At 34.0% G+C, this 24709-nt stretch overlaps 1 protein-coding gene across 1 annotated transcript in view; it reads left to right on the top strand.

Annotated features, from left to right (window-relative positions):
* MDGA2 (MAM domain containing glycosylphosphatidylinositol anchor 2) overlaps positions 1-24709 on the top strand; it is an 875220-nt gene that overhangs the window by 755762 nt on the left and 94749 nt on the right. Inside the window, exon 9 of the mRNA XM_053656885.1 lies at positions 3842-4111. Within this exon, the coding sequence (XP_053512860.1) occupies positions 3842-4111 (270 nt within the window). The remainder of the gene's footprint in view (positions 1-3841; positions 4112-24709) is intronic.

Genomic DNA, 24709 nt, shown 5'->3' on the forward strand with positions numbered 1-24709 from the left:
AGGAAGAAAAATTCATCTTAGGCATCAAAGTAGTCCCACAATATTTTTTAAAGAGTAATGTATATTATAGAATTAGAATTAACAAAAATTAGGTAGCAACAAGGTACCCTGAGGTGGGAAAATCCCTTGAAACCATAATTGGAAATATCAAACAGTATAAAATAATTACTTTGTTAAAGAAATACAGAACAAGCCTTACAACATTTGTAGGTAATTGTAAAGTATAGAAGTAGCATAACAGGTATAAAAAAACTACACAAAACATTTATAAATGAAAGCTATTTTAATTAAAAACAAAATGAATTAGTTTAGCCCATTAAGCAGAGTTGGGGAAAAATTAATGAACTGAATTAGCTCAGAAAATGTATATATAATGCAGTACAGAAAAACCAAGAAATGGAAAATTTGGAAGTGAAGTTAATGGGCATGAAGACAGGTTGAAATGGATCCTCCAATGAGGATAGAAAGAAAAGAACACAGGTATTATTAGAAGGGCTAATGATGAGAGGTTTTCAAAAATCACCTAGATGAAAGACACCAAACTTAAATCAACAGATTTAAGAAGCCCAGGAAATCCCTACCTATAAGTAAAATAAAACCCTGTACCTGAAAACGTTATATTGAAGCTGTAGAGAATCAAAAACAAGAAGATTTAAAAGTAGCGGGTAGAAAAGAAGATGTGCACTTTAAAGTGAGAGACTTTAACCTTACTGCTCTACAGTGATAGTGATCATCTGAAAAGAGCAGAATAATACCCTGATGTGCCAAAAGAAAACAGCTGCTAACCTACAATCATGTGCACAAGAAAAATATCCCTTAACGACGAAGTTAAAAATATTTTTAGAAAATCATGATTAGAAAGTTCACTAAAGATCATTCTAAATGATGTAGTTTAGGCAAAAGGAAAGTGATCACACACTTGGAGCGTTCATAATAAAAGAAGGAACTAAGGGGGAATAAGCTAGCATACAACCAGATAATTCTAAATAAAGTTACAGGTATAAAATTATAATAATGTCCAATAGGTTTTAACGAAACAAGAGAGAACTGAAATTCATGGCTCAGTAACAAATGTCAGAATGGGACTAAAAGGACCAAAGTGTTGGAAGATTCTTATTTTGTCTAGAATGGTGGGGGTATTAACTGATATTTTTAGGTAACTTAAGATGCATGTTGCATGCTTTGGGGTTTTCAGGAAAATAATAGAAACTGAGTAGTTAAATTCCCAACCAGTATCAGGAAAAACATTGGAATAAATAAATATTTATTTAAAATAAAATTTTAAAAAGGGGGAGGGATTTGGAGGAACAAATAGGAAGGACACAGGGACGAGAACTAAGGGGGTTGGAAATGGGAGGGAGGTGGGGAGCAAGGGGCGGGGGAGGCTGGGATGGGAGAAATAGACAAAAAACTGTACTTGAAAAATAACTAAATAAAATTAATAAAAAATAAATAAAAGAAAAGAAAACAAGGAAATAAAACAAATAGAAAGTACAAAATAAGAAGGTACATTTGTACCCAAATATATTGATAGTTACAGTAAATGTAATACAAATAAAGTACAAACTTTTCTGATTAAAATACAGAGGTCATCAGACTTCCTTGAAAATATGGAATATACCCACGTACTGTTGAAAAGAGATGCTTATAAAATATAAGAGTACTGAAAGCATAAAAGAATGGAAAAGACACAACATTTAATAACTAAAGGAATGCCAGGGTAACTATATTAATATGAAACAAAATAGCATTTTAAATAATAAACCATTAATAGGAATAAGGGGGATTATTTTATAATGGGAAAAGTTGCAATATTTCATTAACATAAAGCAATTTTAAATTTGTATGTACTTAATAATATAGACTCAATATATGTAAAGCCAAAAAGAGGATGGAACTAAAAAAAGGGATTTTTCAAAAAAGCTAATACCCATTTAAAGTAATACAAATAGAGTACTAAGTAGGCAGAAATAAAACAAAAACAACCAAAAACCCAACAACTGTGGAGAGATGATTTGGACAACTCAGCTATGAGACTTGATGTGAGAGATCCACACTGCAACCCAAAAATGCATGCTATTCACTCTTTGAATCACGCACAGAACAAGGCATCATGTGCAATCCCATTGGTATTGCCTTAGTTTGGAACTTCAACAATGATCCTGCTTTTTCCTTTAAGATTCATGCCCATCTTATCTGCCACAGTATTTTTTCTAAAAGATTACTTTAATCATACAATTTTTTTTAAAAAATTGGAGACCCTAATACTAACAGGATAAAATCCAAATTTTCTAATGTAACATTCAAGGAATCTTTTCATATTTATTTTCTCTCAAGCCCTCATGTACATTTGTGCACCAGCTATGCTAATTCACTTGTATTTCTCTGAACACTGCCCCCTCTCTATATCCCCCTCCCCTTTGCATGTACTAATCCCCCTACCTGGAGTATCTTCTCTTGTTGCGTAATGACCTGATCATTTTCTGTATATCCTGGAAGGCACAGCTCAAGGGTCACCTTCCTTGAGACCCTTTTCCAGCTCAGTCCTCCTAAGGGTTATTCACTTTACTTTCTACCCTAGAATGTTTATTGTACTTCAGTTTTATAAGTTAGCTATTTCAATGTCTGCCTGTTGTCTTAGAGCATTAACTTATAAGCAGACAGGTTTATTGTCTAATGGTTCATTTCCTTAATTATTAGCAGTTATATAGAAAGAGCTAACACACTAAATTCATGAATAAAACTAGAATCAGAAGGATAATTTAAAGATCTTTGTTGAAAGAAGCAAGAAGTATCAGTTAAATAAGTGACAGTAAGAGAGCAATATAAAAAGTATATGCACTAACACAGAAAGAATATCAGATGGGGTGTATTTGGTGCAATGGTCCTGAAACCTTTTAGCATCTTGATGAAAGGGATATCAGGTGGAGTTGTACAGTTTTTGTATTGCAAAGTCAAGAGGCTGCCATAAATATCTAATCAAGGATGTGATTGTGTCATGCAGTACAATCCTGAGTGGTCCTTTACAATTTTTTTAATTAAATGAAGCCCATTGTTAGCATCCAGGAAATAAGTGTCATTAATCATGACCATCTGTAGTCACTAAGAACAGGATTATATTTGGACTACTATAAATAATAAGAGGCATATATGACAACTTTTAGAAATCTTTCCATAAAAAGATTAGGTATGAAGTGTAGCAAGTTTTAATTATATGGAAAAAAGTCACAATTTTTTTCAGATAAATGCAACCCATTATATTGGGTTGAAAACCACATCCCCCTGTAGCACAATTTGTAACATTTGCTTAAGGTTTATGCATGATATTATGACCATCAGTCAATTAAATTCAGACTGAATAATTTAGAAACTAAATTTATATAATTGTGCTATCAATTTATTAGATAATGGGTATCCAAACCCTGATGACTGAGCCTCACATGGAAATAATAAAATTCACTAATCTCTTAATCTTCTTCACAGTTTCATTCCAGTTTGGAGACTGCATTTCATACCCGGGACATTATTCGGTTGCTATCAGTATAAACAAAACAAAGCTATGACAATCTTTTTTGGGAAGCAGCTAGAAAGAAAAACTAAACTGTTAGTTTTACCTGCTAATGCTTTTTGGAAGCAATGAGTCGCGTTCACTGTCCACACTCAGTGCATCAGTTTTCCAGTCCCAGCTCAAACTCCTGGGCCTAAAGATAGTCCCCGCCCACCTCTTATTCTCCTTCCCTGTTGCTGAACGTATTCTTAAAAATAGCTTTTCACGATGAGAATAGCCATTGACTCATTACAACCTACATACTTTATCTGTTTGAACATCTCTTTCTCACAGATCCTCCCGCTGTGGAACCAGCATTTTTGGAAATCCGGCAAGGACAAGAACGAAGTATCACTATGAGCTGCAGGGTTCTGAGAGCTTATCCCATACGGGTACTGACCTATGAGTGGCGCTTGGGCAACAAACTATTACGGACGGGTCAGTTTGACTCTCAAGAGTACACAGAGTACCCGGTGAAGAGTCTTTCCAATGATAACTATGGGGTTTATAACTGTAGCATCATAAATGAAGCTGGAGCTGGGAGATGCAGCTTTCTTGTTACAGGTAAGATTCCAAATATTTTGCATACACACATGCAAACATTTTGCAAATTTATGGAGCATATAATGAGCAACTCAACTGTTCTAATTAGATTCTATTCATTTGTTTTGAAGGCAAGTCTATTTTACGAGTTAAGATAGTTTATGTGTCTATAAAATTAGAAGTTTATAGAATTCAAGTAAAGCTGGTGATTAGGTTGGTTATTTTGAGTGTTTCAGTAATAAAGTAAGAAATGTTAACTAGCTTTATTTAGGTCAAATTGCAGATATTAATTAATACATATTTTATTCTGCAAGTCTAAAAACCCCTATGAACCAATGCCTGCTTTCAATTCTTAATAGCAGAAGTAGTGCTTTCTTTTTCATGTTTTCTTAATTATTTACTACCTCTTAATGTATGGTGAATCTCTATTTTGTTCTTGCTCACTACAAGTTTGCAGATATTCAAAGGAAAAGCAGTAAAGATATATCACATTCAATGAATTAGAAGTATCAATACTGTTTGATGCCATTATCTTTTAATGTATTAAAAAAAATCTCAAGTTTGCATTAAATCTTGGGTACTTATTTAAATTATGTAAAATAAGTTTGTGCTATTTTTGAGATAGGGTTGAGGTACCCACAGAAAGAATATACTCTTTTTATTATTTTGTTCTATGTAAAGTAATTTATAATAGTTGGAGTGTTTGTGCTAAAAGAAGAAATGGCATTGAATATAATATAAAAAATAATTTTAAAAATTGTGATTAAAATATATCACACCTCCTTAAAATGTTTTCCTTGCTTTGGGAAATTTTTGCTTCCTGAAATGGAATATTAGGTACATAAGATATAATTGATTAACCAAAAATGTCCTCTTTGCTTGGTCTTATTACTTCTGATTTCACAACTATATTTACTAACATTCAGTTGAACTTAAAGTTTTTCTACTTTGATTCTTAAAGTCAGCTATTAAAACTGGCCCTGGTCCTACCCAGGCAGCTCAGTTCCTTAGAGTGTTGTCCATACACACCAAGGCTGTGGGTTTGACCTCTAGTCAGGGCACATAAAGAATCAATCAGTAAGTGTATAAATAGGTTGAACAACAAATTAATCTCTTTCTTTCTCTCTGTCTCTCTCTCCTTTCCCCTAAGCAAATCAATAAATTAAAAAAATTAAAAACAAAGCCTGAAGTACCTAGGATAGTATTACTTACATGGTGATCTAACTGCTAATTTTTATCCCTAGAAATATTTAAAAGGGAAAGAGAATCTAATGTATTACTCTATAGGGTAATTTAAGTGACATGATGCAATTTTATTCTATGTTTATATATTATTGTCTCAAAGCAATAAGAGTCCTTCAAAGACAACAGTTTTCTATATATTGATACAAGTGGAGCACCTTTCTTTTATTAATCTGACCAAGCAAAACTACCCCACAAAATTAACTGCATCCCTTCAGCAGCTTATACACTTTCTAATTTTCTTTGGTGACACCGTTTTCCAACTTTAGTCTCGTTTAGACAGACATTGCTGACTCAGCAAGATTTTCATTTGCTCTCTGTTATGTGATCCAAGTCCTATGTTTTTGAACTAGAAGACAAGCTGAGACCAGGAGAAAAACTAGCTCCATTTTCCCATTTCAGACCCGTGGGGTGCAATGAGTAGATTTTGATAGTCCCTGGAAGGAATAAATCTGCTATGGGTTGTCCTGTAAAAGGAAAGGAAATAGACCCATGTGTTAATTTGTTTTCAGTGTATGGTTTTACTTTTCAATCTTCAGGTCAGCCTCATTGTTTCAATATCTTCACATACAATCTAAAATAGTATTGGTGAGCAGAAGGAGAAATGATTGAATCCCAAATGCAGTATAATCCAGGACAATGTATAAAGAAAATGATTTCATAAAAACAGACACTAGCAGAAACTTTTAAAGGCCATTACTTCACTAAAACATACCAGAAGTAATCCCCTTGAATTCCCTATAATCCAAAACCCAAGAGCTGGAATATAGTATGTGCAAGGATACATATATTTTTATACATATATTCATTATCTACAAAACAGATTTTGAAAACAGTTGTCTTGATTTCTGAGAACCAAATTAACTAGGAAAATTTTAAATTTTTATTATTGAAACTATTTATCATATTCAAGATGACTCTTTCACTCGTCATTAATATTATATCATCACCCCAGAGAGGACTTGATCTCATTGCACAATACAATGAACAGAATTGAATAAAAGTCAATAGCAGCCTACACATCTCTATTTATTTTTGTTCCCAGAAAAGTTCAAAGGTTCAGACCTCTTTTCTTTATGAATATCATGAGTAGGTGATGTTTGTAGGAATATGGGGACAGGAGAGTGGAATTTTATTCACTGAGAAATGACGGGGGGGTTAAGAATATTTTCCTGAAAAGGAAAAAAAGTAAGCAAAGGTATTTTGGGGACAATGACCAGCCTAGCAGATAGTGAATTATACGTGTTGGAAAATATTAACTATAATGATACAAAATACTACATCTTTATTTATTCTATGCACTAATATTGTTATGATTAAGTTGAGCATAGTTCCTTTGTGGTTTAAGTAACCTTTGTGCACTATGGTAGAAACCCAATCACCAGGTATCATGTTTTCCTATGGGAGAATTCTCACAAGTTCTTGTTAGTTTGTATACATAGTTTTAAGTTCTTAGACTTGTAAATAATTAAGGACATGATCAGTGGAGACGCCTGAGGACTTGGAGAATGATAGATACTGGTCTCAAATATGAATGATTGAAGGTCTAGAAGAAAATAAAAAGAATGGGACAACTTTTTTTTCAAACACAGGGATCCAAGCATATCATATACAAAAAGCAAGGAAAAAACAAAACAAAACACTACACCTAGGTACACCATAATCCATTAGCAGAAAACTAAAATCAGAGAAAATTTTCAAGGCAACCAGAATCAAAATGATATTCTGATGATATCCATGACAATTATCACATTTTAGCAACATCATTGGCTAGAAGATAATGGAACCACATCTTTAAATCTTTAAAATCTTTAAAATACTGTCAGTTTCTAATTTTATATGCAGTAAAATTATGTATTAAAATAGGGTCAAATAAATATGTTTTTCTGAAAAATGAAAGGTAGAGAATTAGCAGCCAGCAAAAGTGGATGACAAAATATGCCAAAGGATCCTCTTTACACTAAAGGGAAGCATTATCAGTGAAAACTTGAATTTGTATGCAAAAAGTATAGCCAAGATTTGGAAACAGACTTAGTGCCTACCAGTATATAAGTGGATAAAAAAGCTGTGGTACGTTTACACAATGGAATGCCACACAGCAGTAAAAGATAAGGAATTCTTACCTTTTGACACAGCATGGTTGGACCTGGAGACTATTATGCTAAGTGAAATAAGCCAGTCAGTGAAAGACTAATATATGATCCCATTTATGTGTGGAATCTAATGAACAAAATAGAATTAGAGATATAGAAACATGGAACAGACTGGCAGCTGTAAGAGGGGAGGGCGAGGTGGGTACTGGTTGAAAGAAGGTGAAGGGATTAGCCAAAACCATGGACACGGATAACTATGTTGGGATTTCCTGAGGGAGTGAGGAGGGTTGAGGGGGACAAAGGAGGGAAAATCGAGACAACTGTAATAGCATGAACAATATAATATGTTTTAAAGAAGAAGAAATATAGGATCTATTATTTTATGTTTTCTTATAGGAATTTATGGTTTCAGATTTTAAGCTCAAATCTTTAATCCATTTGAGTTCATTTTTGTGTATGGTGATAGACAAGGGCCAAATTTTATTCTTTTGCAAGTGGACATCCAGTTTTCTCAAAACCATTTATTGAAGAGACTCTTCTTTTTCATTGCATATTCTTGGCACCCTGGATGAAGGTCAGCTGACCCAAAATAAACTTATGGTTTATTTCTGGTGCTTTTCACACATACTCTCACATACACACAAACACAAAGAAATTTTTGAAGGCAATAAGTATGTTTCTCCTGGATTGTGGAGATGGTAACATGAGGTATGCATCTGTCCAAACTTACCAAATTGCCTATATTAATTATGCCCAGTTTTTTGTATACTGATGATCTTAAATAAAGCCTGGAAAAAATGAAACGAAGCTGATAAGATTCAGTAAATAAGTGGGTAAATATTAGAAAAAAAATATGTTTCTTTTTGTCTTGTAATTTTCCTAATAAACAGCCACGGAAACAGTAGTCAGCAATTACAGCTCTGGGACCCACCAACTGCATATGTAAATAAAGATAAATTGGACCTTAGTCTCCCCAATTTATTTCTGTGTTGTCTGTGGCTGCTTTCATGCTACAACAAGAAAGGTGAGTAGTTGTAGCAATAACTATATGGCTCATAAATCTAAAATATTTATTAACAAGCCCTTCATGGAAAAGCCAGCCAATCCTTTGTTTTTAGCAAAAATAATAGTAAAAGTTAGGGCTTATAAGATATTTAGAACTAGAATATCACAACAATAGCACAAATAATGGGATTACTTCAACCTATATTATGGGAAATGAGAAGTGAATAGAGGCTTCAGAGAACCAAGTGTGAAGTGAGATATATTATGTTATACAATATTGACTTTTAAATAGAATCAGTTCAGTTAAAGTCACCCAATTTAACCCTATAGAAACTTGTAAAAAGTTTTTTTTAAGTGGTGCATGAAAAGAACTAAAATATATTTGAATTTACTTCAGAATGTCACAGGAAAAGAGCAACAGATGAACAAAGCAATAACAAAAACATCAGAAGAACAAGAAAATAAAGAGAAATATGGTAAACATTAACCCATAACACAAAAATAATTACATGAAATTTAAATTACCTTAACAGTCCAATTAGTTACCAGAAAGAAATAGGACTAGATTTATAAAAAGAACATGCAAACTATCTACAAGATACTGCCATCTACGAGAAACACACTAAATGAAAAAACATACAGAGGATGAAAGGAAAAGGATAGAGGAACATAACATGCTAACAACAGACAGAAGAAAGCTGACATGACTACATTAATATCAGACAGAATGTACTTCACAGAAAGCGTGTAGGTGCTAAAAAGGGACACTTGATACTAATAAAGAGAAGTTTATAGGAAAGACCTAACAGTTCTCTAAATATGTGCTTCTAATATTAGAGCTTCCAAATTCATAAATAAAAAATTGCAAGGAAAAGTAGACTATTCCATAATTACAGCTGAAGATTTTAACATCTATGAGTAATCAAGAAAATATGTACCCAGAAAAATTACCAGTTTCAGGAGATCTGGAGTATACTATCAAGCAAATTAAACTAATTGATATTTATCGATCATTACACTCAAAGTTGTAAACTATACTTATACATTATTTCACATCTATGTAACTGCTCACCACGATAGATAATATGCCAATCAAGCATTTTTCTTCTAAGATTGGGAGCAAGACAAAAATACCCACTTTCACCAGTCACAAATACTGTACTGCAGATTTGTATCACTGCAATAACACAAGAAAAGTAAATAAAATACACAAGAACAGAAAAGAAGTAAAACTACTTCCATTCATAGATTAATAGTTGTTTTTGTGAACAATCTTAAAACTTTATAGGAAAATTGTTTTTAATTAATAAGATAAGAGTAGAATGGGATAAAAAATCAGTATATAAAATTCATCATGTTTCTATATAATAGTTACATCATTGAAATTAAAATGTAAAAAATATTTTCAGCGCTGGCTGGTGTGGCTCGCTGAACTAAGTGTCAGCCTGTGAGCCAAAGGGCCAGTGGTTTGAGTCCCAGCCAGGGCACTTGCCTGGATTATAAGCCAGATCTCCAGTAGGGGACACATGAGAGGCCAACACATTGATATTTGTCTTCCACTCTGTCTCCCTCCCTTCCCAACTCTAAAAATAAGTAAATAAAAATTTAAAAAATTTTTTTCTAATTATATCAAAATGTGAATAAATTTAATGAAGTACACACAAGACATATACTGAAAATATAAAAATAAAGTTATTGAGAAAAATTAAGCAAGACCTAAATAATCAAAGAAATTGCCTTGTTCATATATTGGAAGCATGACTATTATTTTGATGCTTGTTCTCTCCAAATTCATATATGGATCCAATGTAATATTAGGAAAGCTGCCATCATGACTTTTTTCACTGAAAAGCTTACTCTAGATATTGTTTGGAAAACTAAGGCCCAATAATAGTTAAACATATGTTGGGGTAGAGAAGGTTCATACTAATTGATTTCAAAATGATTGTAAAACCACAATAGTGAAGATAGTGTGGTTATTTTTATTAAATTTTACTTTTATTTTTTATGCTGTTACAGTTCCCACTTTTTCTTCCCTTTCCCACCTCCACTCAGTCTCATCCTCTTCCCTTCTCCAGCCAATTCCCATGCCGTTGTCCCTGTCTATGGGTTGTTCATAAATGTTATTTGGTTAATCCATTCACCACTTTCATTCTGCTTTTGTATAAACACTTAAATCAATGAGATAGGATAGAGAATACAGAAATTGACCTTGATAGTCACATATATGATACATATATGGACAATTGAATTTTTCAAAGTCACATAACCCATTGGGAAAATGATAATCTTCTGAATAAACTGTGATCGGCCAACTGGACATTCATATTGAAAGATATATAAGCTTAATACCTCACACTACCCACAGATTAATTTAAAATTGATTGTAGATATAAATATGAGAAGCGGAAACTATGAAATTCTAGAGAAAACATAGAAGAAAATCTATACAAATTTGGAATGTGCAAAGACTTCTTAGAATGTAAACAAAATAAAGCACCACTCATTGAAAAGTAATAGATGAACATCATCATGATTACAATCTTTTTGCTGTTTAAAAGACATTGGTAAGAAAAGGAAAGCCACAGACTGGAAGAAAATGTTTGAAATACATGTTTCTGACAAAGGTTCATGTCCAGAATATATAAATCATTCTTAAAACTTAATAATAAGGCAAACAATTCAATTAAAAATTGGCAAAGACTTGGGTAGATGATGCACAAAAGAGCATACAACTGATCAATAATTGCATAGAACTGGTGGCCATCATTAGCTACTGGAGAAATGAAATTTAAACCACAAGGACAATAGTACACATACTTTATAATGGCTGAAGTTGAAAAATCTGACAATACCAAGTGTTGATAAGAAAGTAGAGTAACTGAACTTTCAATCCAGTGATCCCACCCACTGGGAATATACTCTAAGAACCCAAAATCACCAATTCAAAAGTACCTATGAACCACAATGTTCATAGCAGTGTTATTTACAATAGCCAAGTGCTGTAAACAGCCTATGTGCCTATCAGTAAATGAGTGGATCCAAAAACTGCTGTACATTCACACAATGGAATACTACACATCAGAAGGAAAGAAGGAAATCATACCTTTCATGACAGCACACATGGAACTGAAGAGCATTATAATAAGTGACATAAGCCGGATGGCAAAAGACAAACATCGTATGATCTCACATATAAGTGGAACCTACTCAATAGAACAAACAAATGAGCAGAATAGAATCAGAGACTTGAAAACAGAGAACAAATAGACAGTGACCAGCCAGGAGGAGAGAGGAGGATAACTGGGGAAATGGGGCACGGAGAATGGGGTAGACTGACTGTGGGAATGCAGGGTCAGGGTAGGGGTGAGCAATAGTGAAAAAAGTGTAACTGAACAAAAATTTAAAAAAAATAATGAACATCTTCAGGTAAAAGCTTTAAAAATATTTCTTTTAATTCAATAAGACATTTTCTAATGTATAATTTAAACAGAAAAAAATAGAGTAACAAACTATCACAGACTGCTTTTGGAAATGCAAAATGGCATTGGCTTTTTGAAAATTGCTTGTTGGTCTCCCATAATCTTAGACATGCACTTACCAAGTTATCTGACTATTTCACTCCTAGATGATTGCCCGACAGTAATGAAAGTATATGTCTATACTAAGACCTATGCACAAACTTTAATAGCAGCTTTAATTGTGATGACCTCTAACTGGAAACATCCCAAATATCCACTAACAGCTAAAAGGATATACAACATGTGATCTACTCATGAAAAGAAATTTCACTCAGTCATAACTGTGGGAAGAGCTATTGATAGCAAACACTTTTATGGAAGGAAGAATTTCAGAAACAATATGTTGAATAATCAGAATCAGACATCAAAGATGCACAGTTTTTTGTTACATTTCTATTGATTTCCTGAGCAGGCAAAAGGAATATTTAGAAGTAGAAAATAGATTCTTATTTGGCTGGGGCTCACTGATTATGGAGGGATAGGAGGTAACTTTTCACACTGATGGAAATCCCTTATATATGGATTGGGGGTGGGGATTACATAGCAACATATTTTTCTAACTCATCAAAATATGCTTTTAAAATGTATGGATTTTATTATATTTAAATTATACCTCAGTGAAGTACTACTGAATAAATGGATGGTATTTGATAATTAAGGTAGGGTTGGAATGGGAGATATTCCATAATATAAATCACACTGTTCTATTTAATGCTGTCATGTATATAATTTTTCCAATCTATATTGCGTTAATATATTTAAGGTAATTTTTAAAAGTGAATTGTTCCTCAAGAATCCTTTATTCCTTTTTTCTCCTCCTAACTTCTAAACTACTCTGGTTTAGACAAAGACACAAAACTAGTTATCTTCACAGTATCTCCCTTCCCAGGATAACCATCATTTCTCAATTATTCCCTTTACTTTAAGAGATAATGGCTGTTGTATTTAGAATATAACATGATCTAACATGCTGGTAACCAAGGTCGTCAGAAAGATAGGAGCCAGGTTTTGGAGGATTAACACTTTGTAAGCAAGACCATCACTGCTGAGTAGAATGAAGGAGAATAAAGGGGAAACAGAAATATTAGCATAATGACGGAGGTCACAGGATTGCAAAACTTTTCTCATAGTTTTCTGATATGATTTGGGGCAGGAATTAGGTATTGTTTATAGAGACTAAGAGGATAACAGGCTGAAATCACACACAATTTTCGGTGAGAGAAAAAATAAAAACCTTCCTAGTATGTACTAACACCATAAAAGAATAAAAAAAAAAGAAACCTCAATATAGAAATGAATGCATATGTATGCGAATATTATATGTTTAGTATTTCTATTCTTTTTAATGCTCTTTTTAGCATTTTTAGTACAGTTGGGTTTTTTAGTAGATATTAGGTGGAAAAAATAACTGATCTGTGAAAGAATCTGGAACTTTTAATTCTGTGGAATCAAAGCCATCTCCCAAACCTCCACATGTCTAAGCACCTGGCCTCTGCCCCTCCCCATCCAGGAGGGATGACCAGTGGATGCGAGCACTGTGAAACTTGTGGCAAAGGTATGCCAGCATCAAACTCAGGTGGGTCGGGAGAGAGATTCCACAGATGATTGCCTGTGGGAGCAACTTTCCTCACAAGTCCCCACCACCACCACAGATGAGAGTATTCACGACTGAGACATGATGTAATCTGCTTGGGGAGGAGAGATGGCCATCTTCCCAGAGGAAAAAAGCTTTGAGCAGTAGCCAGTTTCTCAGGGGAAAAAGGCATTGAGCTCCCTCCTCCAGGGGCTTTTATTGGGTTGTAATACACAGGAATATGGGGCAGCAAGGATCAAACAGTAGGTAACATTTCAAAAATATCCGAGGGCTTAGTCGGAGTTAGTGTCTGTCAGGAACTGAGTTTTAGGGTTTCCTGCTCAAACCCTTAACATATGAATGAAAGCACTCTTAGCAGAGCAGATTTCATAGGTTTATCAGGAAGTCTTTGTGATGCCAGATTGTTCCCCAGGACACCCTCTAGCAAGGCAAGGAGCTGCACCTCTCCCCAACAGGTATTCAGGCTTAAGAGGATTAGAGCTAGGAAGTGCTTCTCCCAAAGGACATGGGGACTCAGGCTTTGTCAAAGCCGGGGGGTGAGAGTCCATTGCTCTTTGTTGCACCCCCCTGAGTCCTTCCATAAAGGCCTCCCAAGTGATCAAGTCTAGCTTAGGTTGCCCCCCACTGTGAAGAGTCTTGCCCGTCATTGACTTCCAACCAAGCTTTGGGGGCAGGGAGAGGAACTGAGGCAGCGTTTGCTACCAGAGACAGGCTTTGTCTCCTGTGGATCGCTTTCCAAAGGTCGTTCCTTGCCCTTAGCCACAAGGGGTCAAGAAACAATTCCTAGAACCAGGCAGAGTGATCTAAAACAATTGCCCAGAAACCGATCTGACCTCCTTTACACAAGAGATTTTGTGACAAAGGTCTAAGTTGAGAAAGTCAACAAAGGTTTTCTATTTATAAATTTTGGGGGGGGGGTTCAGACCAGAAGATCCAACCAAATTACTTAAGAAATCTCCTTTCATCCTTCTAATGAACTTTGTCTATTTCAAAAGGACCTGCAACAGTTACTAGAAGCCTCAGGAGGCAACTGCAAGCAGACACCTGTTTTGTAGTCAGATCCAGGCCATGCTGCTTCTTAGCAGTATGATAAGAGCTGTTATTTATGCTCTACTCGTTTTTTCATGCCACGAATCTTATTCATAGATCTTTTAGTTATTCTTAGAGAGTCACAGCAGTTCAGTTTCAATAACTATTGAACAATTTTCTTTATTCACATCCAAATCCACTTTATTAATTCGAGTTATATGTTTGGGTGAAAATAAATGTCCTAGAAGATAAACAGTATACCTTCTGGGCTCCTCTCCAACTCACTTGAACACCTCTTGCTCCCTGCCTAAATGATATTCAGCACATTCATATTCAGCAATGGACCACCCACATAGGCAGCAACAGCACTTGCCAAAAAGTTAATGTGGCCTGTAAGTACACTCTTGAACGTTCAGTTCTCAAAGCCTGAGAGCCACTGGCTCATCCATCTGTTCCCCTCGGCGTGCACTCCTCAACTGATGCTCCTTTCAGTGAACACAAAGCTTTTAGATATTTTGTAACTGTTAAGTTTTTAGGAAATGTACCGCTTTAAGGAATACATTTATTTGCAGCTTATTAATTATTTATTATATTTGAATTAAATATTTAATAAAATACATGCAGTTCTCATTCTAGACATTTAGTTAATCCTACTTTTCTTAACTTGTGGATTGATGATGCTTTCAGATAATGATCTAATAAGGCATTTCTGGTTGAGTCCTGGGGTTAAATTATAATTTAGGTTCCAGTACTCACCATGAGCAGAGTAGGGATCTTTTTGGGATTAGTGAAAGTGGCATCTTAGGAAACCCCCCAGCTTGTACAGTACTTGTGTATGTACTAAAAGAAAATTGTCCATTTCTTGAAGCAGATGTATCTCTGATACCAGGGCACATGTGGTTGCAAGAAAAATAGAGCCTGCACTCAGTCCCGCTTACCCCTTCACCCAGGCACACTTCATGGTGAGCAGCCACACTCAGGATGTTGGCTGCTTTGATAAAAAGGGCTTGGACAGTGTGAGTTCAGAATGTAGCTTTGTTGCTCACCAGTTGCTTACTACAAGGCAAATTGTTTAAGATCACTAATCTTGGCAGAAAACTATACTTGAACAACAATTGAAATTTAAAAGTTTCATAAAAAATGATGACTAATCTTCACTTTCATCTTCTGTAACAGGAAACTGAAAGAATGTTCTTATTCTGAAGGGACTGTGAATATTACAAAACATAATGTATTCAAGTTGATTAGCATAGTGCCTGACAAATACCAAAAACAACAAAAGTACCTTTAAAAAATTTTGTTTCTCTTTGGGAAATATTAGGCACCCATTCCTCCCTTAGCCTACAAAGAACTATTTTATCCCTGAGGTTAAGCTTTGTCCTAATGCTTCAGAAGCCACAATTAGAAAATTTTCTGTGACCAGAGAGAACCCGGGAAATAGGCTTACAAAGTCATGAATAGAAAGACATCAGTGAAAAGCACTTGATGATAATTTCACAAGAATTCATCTATCTACATAGACATATTTATAGTATAAAAAGGAAAAGAAAACTCCAGTAGCTGAAGGGTTTTACAAGACTGAACAAAAATGAATTGAACCTCTGAAATTGAAATATTACATCTCTGTGGGACTTTCCCTTGTTTTGATATACTCTATTTGATATTTTGTATGTTGGTATATTGGCACACATTTTTTTCAGTTACATAATTCAGATTCACATAGAATTTCTCCACACTACACACAACCTCTAGGGAGAAGGCGTTGCCTGTTCCTTGACTGTCCTTTTGATAGAAGCTGGGATAAGAAAAGGACAGATGAGAAAGCTGAAGTGACTGGCATTTGGATTACCTGTGAGAAGTCTTTGTGCATCGCCAGAAAAAGCAAGGAAAGCTTTTAGAGGTTTATAAAAATATAGGCCCTAGTAAATAAGCACATATTTCAGTTCCATGTATATTGATTGGCTCATACATACTCTTGGTTACTGGATAGTGGCATCTTATAGGGGATGCACATGCTATTTCTGCTTCCTCTCTGTCCAGGTAAGAATTAACAATTGAGTTTCTAAATTGCAAGATACTTCAGGGGTTTGGATACTGGTTCTCCAGCAGTATTTCTTCATTATGGGCACAGAATGAGCCAGGAGAAATAGAACTCTTCAGAGAACAGGGGTGTACTCACTATTACTATGGACCAGCAGACTTGTAACAAGGAGGCAGTCACTATAGACAGGAGATTGGTGCTTTTCCCAGGAATGGCATACCATGTATATAATCATTTTTTTAGAAGTCTGGCTTTGCTTCTATCTTGTGAAATTTAATGACATCTAGGGAATTTCTTTTTCAAACCCAATTATGTCTCTGCTCCCCATGCTACCACAGGCATAGTTTGCAGGAATTGGCTCATTAACACACATGGTTGTGATATATTACAGAATTGGTGTAGTTCTTGAAAGGGTAGCCTATACAGTTTTACATGCTAGCAAAGAGAATCACGGTTTTGACTTAGAACTATTGCTGTAACGTAGCCAAATGTAGCCCTCCAGACGGCCTCCCTCTCCCACCGACACTTGACATGTATTCCTATTAATTAAATGTATTTTTCAATATAAATTGAAGGAAATCGTTTTGTTATTCTCTCTGACTTGGGAATATTTGCTGCAGTATTTTTGAGAAGAGGTATTTCTCATAATTTTATTTTGTCTTGGCATTCCCCAAATAATACACAGTGAAGAAGATAGGGATCAAAGCCTTTCAGTTTGAAAGCCAGCTTTATTTGTATATTTGGGTAGAGGGTGTAACCTCTCTTCTTTCTCATAAACCATTCATTTGGATCTTTTTGACGGGGGATCTGCAGGCCAGACAAGGATAGTTGCCTGTGTTAGCACATTAATTATGATCTCGTTAACCTTCACGATTTGCAGTGTAAGCCAAGTATTATCCTTTTGCACATTTGCACTTCCAACCTCTGTAAAGACTAAAGTAAGTTAATATTCTTGAAAGTACTCTGTAAACTGTAAATTCGTATATAAATGTGAAATACAATTTTCATCCCTCAAGATTTTTCTTGCTCCATAAGTTTATGGTTGAGTGCTAAATTAAATAGAATAACTTTTAAACAGCAAACTGAGACAAAAAATTCTGGTGTGTGTACCAAGTTCCAGACAGGGTATTGACAAACGAAGACCCTTGGGCAAGAGCTATAAATATAAAGGGATAGTTGAAGTACATAATTAAAGATCTGCCTTGTCCTCCTTCTCTTCTTACAAGTCTCTCCTTCACCAGCAGTCAGCCATCTCCACTCCCAGAGGAGCTCTCCAGAGTGTTGCTCTTTAGACCATGTGGCTTTTATACACTTAAGACTTATTTAGATATTTGTAAGTAAAATATCAGTGAATTTATCATTTTTATTTCTAAGCTTCCTCTAAACCCTTACCAGTTTTCTATTTGCATGCCAAATATGAAAGCTAATCATTTCATCAAGTCTAAACCATCTTTTAAAATTTGGGATCTGATTCTAATCTAAGCTTAGTTTGGAAAAAAACTTATTTATATTTTGCATCACTTTTGGCAAAGTACATTTAAGATTTAGGGTAAAAGGACTATTTAAGTGGAAATGTTATCAGGCAAATGCATGTTTATTTTATATTACCCAAGACAATTATAGGTATTTGGTGTATAAACCAATACTTTGTATAAATATTTTGTTTTTTAAGCTGATGTCTAAAAGGGGTCAGAGATGACTCAATTATGTTAAAATACAAATTGCTTCCCAAAAGTCATTTTGAGGAGTAAGAAAACTACTTCTTTAGTAGTTTTAATTTGAAAAAGGCCTAACCTACAAAGGAAGTCATAATGTGACCAAACAAACTATATGCTGTGATTGGGCAAATCTGAAAGCTTTCAAGAGAGATCGCAGTGATTTGTAAAAACTGACAGTATTGTCAGTAATTTTATTATTTAGCCAATCAATAAGCTTGATGTCTGGGGCTGTGAATCAAGGTCTTGAGCACTGAGGTGTGGTCACTGGGCAGTTTGCCTCAGTGTGGTTTTTACAGCCCTGACTCCCGCAGGAGAGAATTGATCCACATAAAAGATGAATAAGCCGGTAATGTTGCAATTATTTAAAAATGTCATAACAATGACTGGTCATTTAAAAATATATTGGCTCTCTCTAAATAGGAAAAGAAAATATAGATAAACATCTCCATCTCAAGTACAAAGGTATTTAACCTAAAGATTTAGTAAGGTTATAAATTATTACAAGTTTTGCATTTTTTACGAAGTCTACATAATCATTAACAAAGAGATGTTGTTCTTGATTTCACAGCTGTGTGATTCAGTTGTTATGTTTTTGTTTCCTGCACGATACTGATGAGTATTCCTGTTGAACAAATTCTTGATGCCAGTCAGTTGCATCGCTGCGCTGACATCCACCTTAATTCTATAATAAATTGTTCTTTATTAGGTACAATAGTTGCTTTTGTTAAGTATTACTTATATGTTTTCCATTTCTTCTTCATATTAATTTACCATGTTTCTAGTCAAATGAGAATAGACATAATCCATCAATTTAGTAATAATTCCATTATTACATTCAATGACATAAAGACTAATATTAAATATCACTTGGCTGAATATCTAATATAGGTAATACAGATGAGCACATTGATTCTTTTAAAACAATTTCCTTTGACTTCACAAAAGTAGACTTTTTTTTCTCAAACTAGTCTTTATGCCTTACTTTCAGAACATTTTTACATGGCTTTAAATAAAAACAACAAGCTTTCAGAAGAATAGGACACCATGAGGTGAGAGAGTTTTTCACTCCTTTTCCAGGATAAGATGCATGAAATTCTCTTCCATGTCATTTAGAAACTCCAGTGCCCATTCAGTCTCTGAAAATTGAAAATTTAAGAGTCTACGCACAATACCCACTCAGGGGACCGATGATGATTACTTGCTTTTATTCAATACTTTTTGAATTTATCAATGTTTCTTTACTTCCTAAGTAATGTGTTATTTTTATTGTTGTTCAATCGTAGTTGTCCCCATTTTTCCCCCTTTACTTTCTCCCCTGCCCTACCCAGCCCCCCCCATTCATTCTTTCCCCCCTCTTGTTTTTGTCCATGGTCTTTTATTTTAAAGTTTAAATTGTTCTCAATACAATTTAAACTTTAAATTAACTTTACATTGTATTGATTTATTATTAAATAATTGTTATTTATATTATAATTGTTATATAACAATGATAACAATTGTTATCATTGTTATGGATATATTATGTTTGATACATTGCAAGTGTGTTTTTGTTAAATTCCTCCATTATTACCATTTTTGAATATTGATTTAATGCTCCTTTAATTATTTCATATCACTGAGTTTTTTCATACTGGGAAATAAAAATCAGTAGATTCACTATAAATTTTTTTCTCCCATGGAAGAGAGTACTGGTTAAAATAATTTGAGAACAAATCAACTATAAGGCAAACATGAAACATCTTATCATGTCAAACAAGACACTTCATAAATTGGCAGTGACCGGAGTTCTTATCTCACTTAAGTACATGCCTTCATGTCAGCCATTGTGATGAATAGAGTAGAATATTTTTGTTCTTCAAAGGTGCACACTTTGGAACATTTTCTTGTGTGTTATTAATGTTTTATTTTTAATTCATAATTATTGAGGCTCGATTGGGAAAAATCTCTGCAGCCCAAGTGAAAGCGTGTCCTTTAAGGGCAACTTGGTACTGGATCTACTCCAGCTCTCCAGGTGGTCTCACTGGCCAAGGGCGATGTTTTGGTTAATGTCGTCTTTTTGTCATCTTCTGACTATGCTGATGAGGGGCAGCTTTTTCTAGGATACACTATGTCTGAGATTGATGTCTTTACTAATGTTGATCAAATGTCCTGGCCTCATTTCCAATGTCTCATCTTGGACTGGCTCATTAACCTCATCTCTCACAGGCCTAAAATCCAGCTCCCAAGGATACAAAGCAACAACACTTCTTTTCTCCCTAAGTTCTTATTCATCATTTGGTTTTCAGTTCATTGTTTTTAAGCCCTGAGAAATAAGTCTTTCTTGCATGTAAACCTAAGTAGTAAAAAAGATTTTTGTTAAATTTGAAGCTAGCATTTTCAGGTCAGGAAAATAACATGTCATAGCTTCTTATTTTTTACTTTCAACTTTACACATAATATCCTATTTTGCAACCCCAATTTAATCACTTCTTAAAAGCTATATGCAAAATAGAATGACTGTACTTTTACATAAATTCTATTTAAAACTTTGACAGAAAATTTTCCCTGTGTATATATTAAGAAAATTTTTTTAATTTAAGATCTTTATATAATCATACATAATGTATCTAAAAATTATCTGCTAGTTTAGATAATGAATGTAGTTCTAGGTCAGTTAGTATATTTAAACTGGAACAATGTTGCATAAGAATAAAACTAGAATATAAAAGAGAAATAACATTTTTGGCATGCTTGTTAAAGGAAAAACAAAAAGACCCAGAGGATAAAGAAGGAAAGAATATTATGATTTTTTTTCTGTTCAACCAGCAGGTATCATGTTTGGTTGTAAGACCTAGCATTACTGTAAGGATATATATCCTTAGTACTACTGTGAGCTTCTTACAAAATGAGAATAAAAGCACTAAATATGACTTTTTTTGAAATCAGCGAAGTTTGTTTTTCAAATTTTAAGATGAATTTCTCGAACACAATTAGAACATTTTTCTTTGTAAAAGAGATTTGTACTAAATCTCTTTTATCCAAAAGAGATTTAGTACAAATTATGCTCAGAGACATAGTCTGACATATCTATATGTAACTATCACTACTCCAAAATTTTATCAGTAATTTTTTCTAATCGATATTATTTATGCATCATCTGAAACCATTTTTTCACCTTTAATGCAAAAGTGGCACAATTATTCAACTAAAATAAATATTTCTTTTAATTTCATGAATCAAAGTCAAAATTTTAAGTGGGTCCTTTTGCAATTGATTATTTATTTATATCAATTTCTGTGTATCAATATCATTTCTATACTATTTATAGTTTCTTGTTGTAAGAGACATTGGAATGTATCACCTCTACATTATTTTCTAATATAATGTTCTATTAAAGTGATTACATATGATATCAATCATATGTAATAATGTTATGTCAATGCAGACAAAATAAAGTATTTTTAAAAAATACATTGGAAAGCCTTTGTAACAGGCTGCAATTAAACACAAAAATGGTGATGGGATTTTACACTATAACCTGATCTATTTGGATGATTTAAATGAGGGACTGTAGTTTAATTTTTTTTAATTTGTATTGAATTTATTGGAGTGACATTGGTATAATACATCAACTGTATGTTGTATTGTGTGTTCACCCAAAGTCAAGTCTCCTTCCAGTCCCATTTATCACCCCTAAACTCTCTTCTACTTCCCACTACCCTCTTTCCCTCTGGCGATCACCTTACTGTTGCCTGTGTCTATGATTTTTTTTTCTGCTTAATTCCTTCAGCTTTTTTATCCATCCCCACAACTCCCTCTCCTCTGACAGCTGTCAGTCTGTTCTCTGTATCTATGAATCTGCTTCTACTTTGTTTATTTTGTCATTTAGATTTCAGACATAAGTGAAATCATATAGTACTTGTCTTTCTCTCACTGCCTTATTGCACTTAGCATAATGCTGTCCATCCATGCTGTCACAACGGCTAAAGTTTTCTTCAGTTTACAGCAGTGTAATATTCCAGCTTTTCACCCACTCATCTGCTGATGGACTCTTAGGCTGCTACATTGGCTATTGTATATAGTACTTTAATAAACATGGGGTGCATATATTCTCTTGAATTCATGTTTTGGGTTTTTTTCAGGTATATTCTTAGAAGTGGAATCGACGACCATGAGGCAGTTTCATTTTTAATTTTGGGGGTAAACCGAATACTGTTTTCCACAGTGGCTACACTAATCTACATTCCCACAAGCAGTCCACTAGGGTTCCCATCTCTCCCCATCCTCACCAGCATGTGCTGTCTGTTGATGCATTGATGATAGGCATTCTGACAGGTGTGAGAGGTGATATCTCATTATAGTTTTAATTTGCATTTCTCTGATGATGAGTGACATTAAGAATCTTTTCATATGTCTATTGGCTATCCGTATGTCCTCTTTGAAGGATCTGTTCAGGGCTTTTTGTCCATTTTTTAATTGGATTACTTTTCTCTTTTTGTTGTGGAGTCTTATAAATTCTTTACAAATTTTGGATATTAACCCCTTATCAGATGTATCATTGCTGAATATGTCCCCTCATTCAGTGTTTTTTTTTTCACTTTGTTGATGGTTTTCTTTGCTGTGCAAGAACTTTTTAGTTTGATGTATCTCATTTGTTTATTTTCCTTTTGTTCCCAATGCCTGAGAGATATATCAGAAAATCTATTGCTACAAAAGAAATGTCTGAGATTTTACTGCCTATATTTTCTTTAGGATTTTTTAATGGATTCAAGTCTAACATTTAAGTCTTTTACTACCTTGAAATTAGATCTCGATAAACAAATTCATATTATTAACAAGGTCATAAAGATTTTAAAAAATATGTCAGGGTCAAGCTGCATCAATAATCTTGAAATATTTAGAAAAGCAATTAGTACTAGAAGCATCACAATTTTCGTTTATTATGACATTCAGCCAATTATATTCCTGGCAGTCAACAAACAATAAGATTAGACTGAAAATAATAGAAACATGAAATGGAATTTATAAATAAGTATGCTCAGAACAATGGAAATAATACAGTTTAAGGCCAATATTCCATAGCGCCCTATAGGTGTGAGACAGAGATAACTGAATGGCTGTCCTGGGGGCAGTCATTCATCTCAGCCCAGCTGGATGGCTATTGGGTGTTGACTAAATGCCTCTAAACAGAGGGCAATCAAAATCCACTGAGGTAAGTCAATCCATATTCAGAGAGGATTGGTAGAACATTTCTAAATCTAAATACGTTTTCTTTTAAAAGTCACTCAGTGGTCTTCATCTTCTTCCATAAATATGATTAATATTTAGTCTGATTTTCCTTCTCTGTGATAGTTTCAACTCCTAGAAAACTTCATTTGCCCATTTTTAGAAGGTCTGTTTTCTTTTCCATGCTAAATAGCCTCTAGTGACTCTATACTCTCTTTGTTTCTATGTAAATGCACTATTCATTTACTTTAAAAAATGTTGCTTAGAACTAAATCTAATACCCCTGTGTTTTCTCCTTGATTAAAAAACAAAAGCAACTTCTCTTTCCCTTACAAATATATAAAAAGAAAAAACATTAAGATTCCTACCTCGATTTGATCTAGATACCACTCTCCAATGAAAACACTATAGGTTTTTTCAAATTACTCACTTAAGCAGCTCATTACTTCATGTATGAATTTTGGAAGCGTATTTTTTATCAAAATCCCTTGCTCTTTATTTAAGCTACTACTAAATGTGCCTCCTTAAAAACAAAGCATAATTTGGTAGGCATAAAATAAACAGGGGGAAGTTAAGAATAGTATAGGGACTAGAGAAGCCAAAGAACTTATACGTACAACCCACGGACATGGACTAAGGGAGGGGAGTGCTGGGGAAAGGGAGACTACAGGGTAGAGGGGGATAAAAGGGAGAAAAAAATGGGACAACTGTAATTGCATAATTAATAAAATGTACCTAAAATATTATTTTGGGAAATCTGGTCTTAAATACCAGGTGTCAATGGTGTTTTGGATATCAATTTCTTATGCAATATATTATTTTTCTTTCACCTAGATTTTGCTCTTATTCTTATGAACATGAATTTGTGCTATCATTTAATAAGTGACAGTATCATATGACATAAAGAAGTAATGAAATGAATGTGATGGTTCTTTTCTAGAGAATTTCTATGCAAGATTATTTGTATAGCATTGTAACTCAACTGAATGGATACTTATGGAACATTTTTAATGTGCAGAATTTTACATTTGCTACTTTTACAATTGCTACTAAAATTCAGATATCTAATTCAATGTATTTAATTTTGCTACTAATTTAATTTGTCAAAAATTAAATTTATTTTATTTCACATTATTTTTTTCTTGTGATTCTCTCCAGAAAAACAAACACC

The sequence above is a fragment of the Artibeus jamaicensis genome, unplaced genomic scaffold (genome assembly GCF_021234435.1).
Source record: "Artibeus jamaicensis isolate MK-2021 breed Jamaican fruit bat unplaced genomic scaffold, CSHL_Jam_final scaffold_286, whole genome shotgun sequence".
In the NCBI taxonomy this organism is placed as follows: domain Eukaryota; kingdom Metazoa; phylum Chordata; class Mammalia; order Chiroptera; family Phyllostomidae; genus Artibeus; species Artibeus jamaicensis.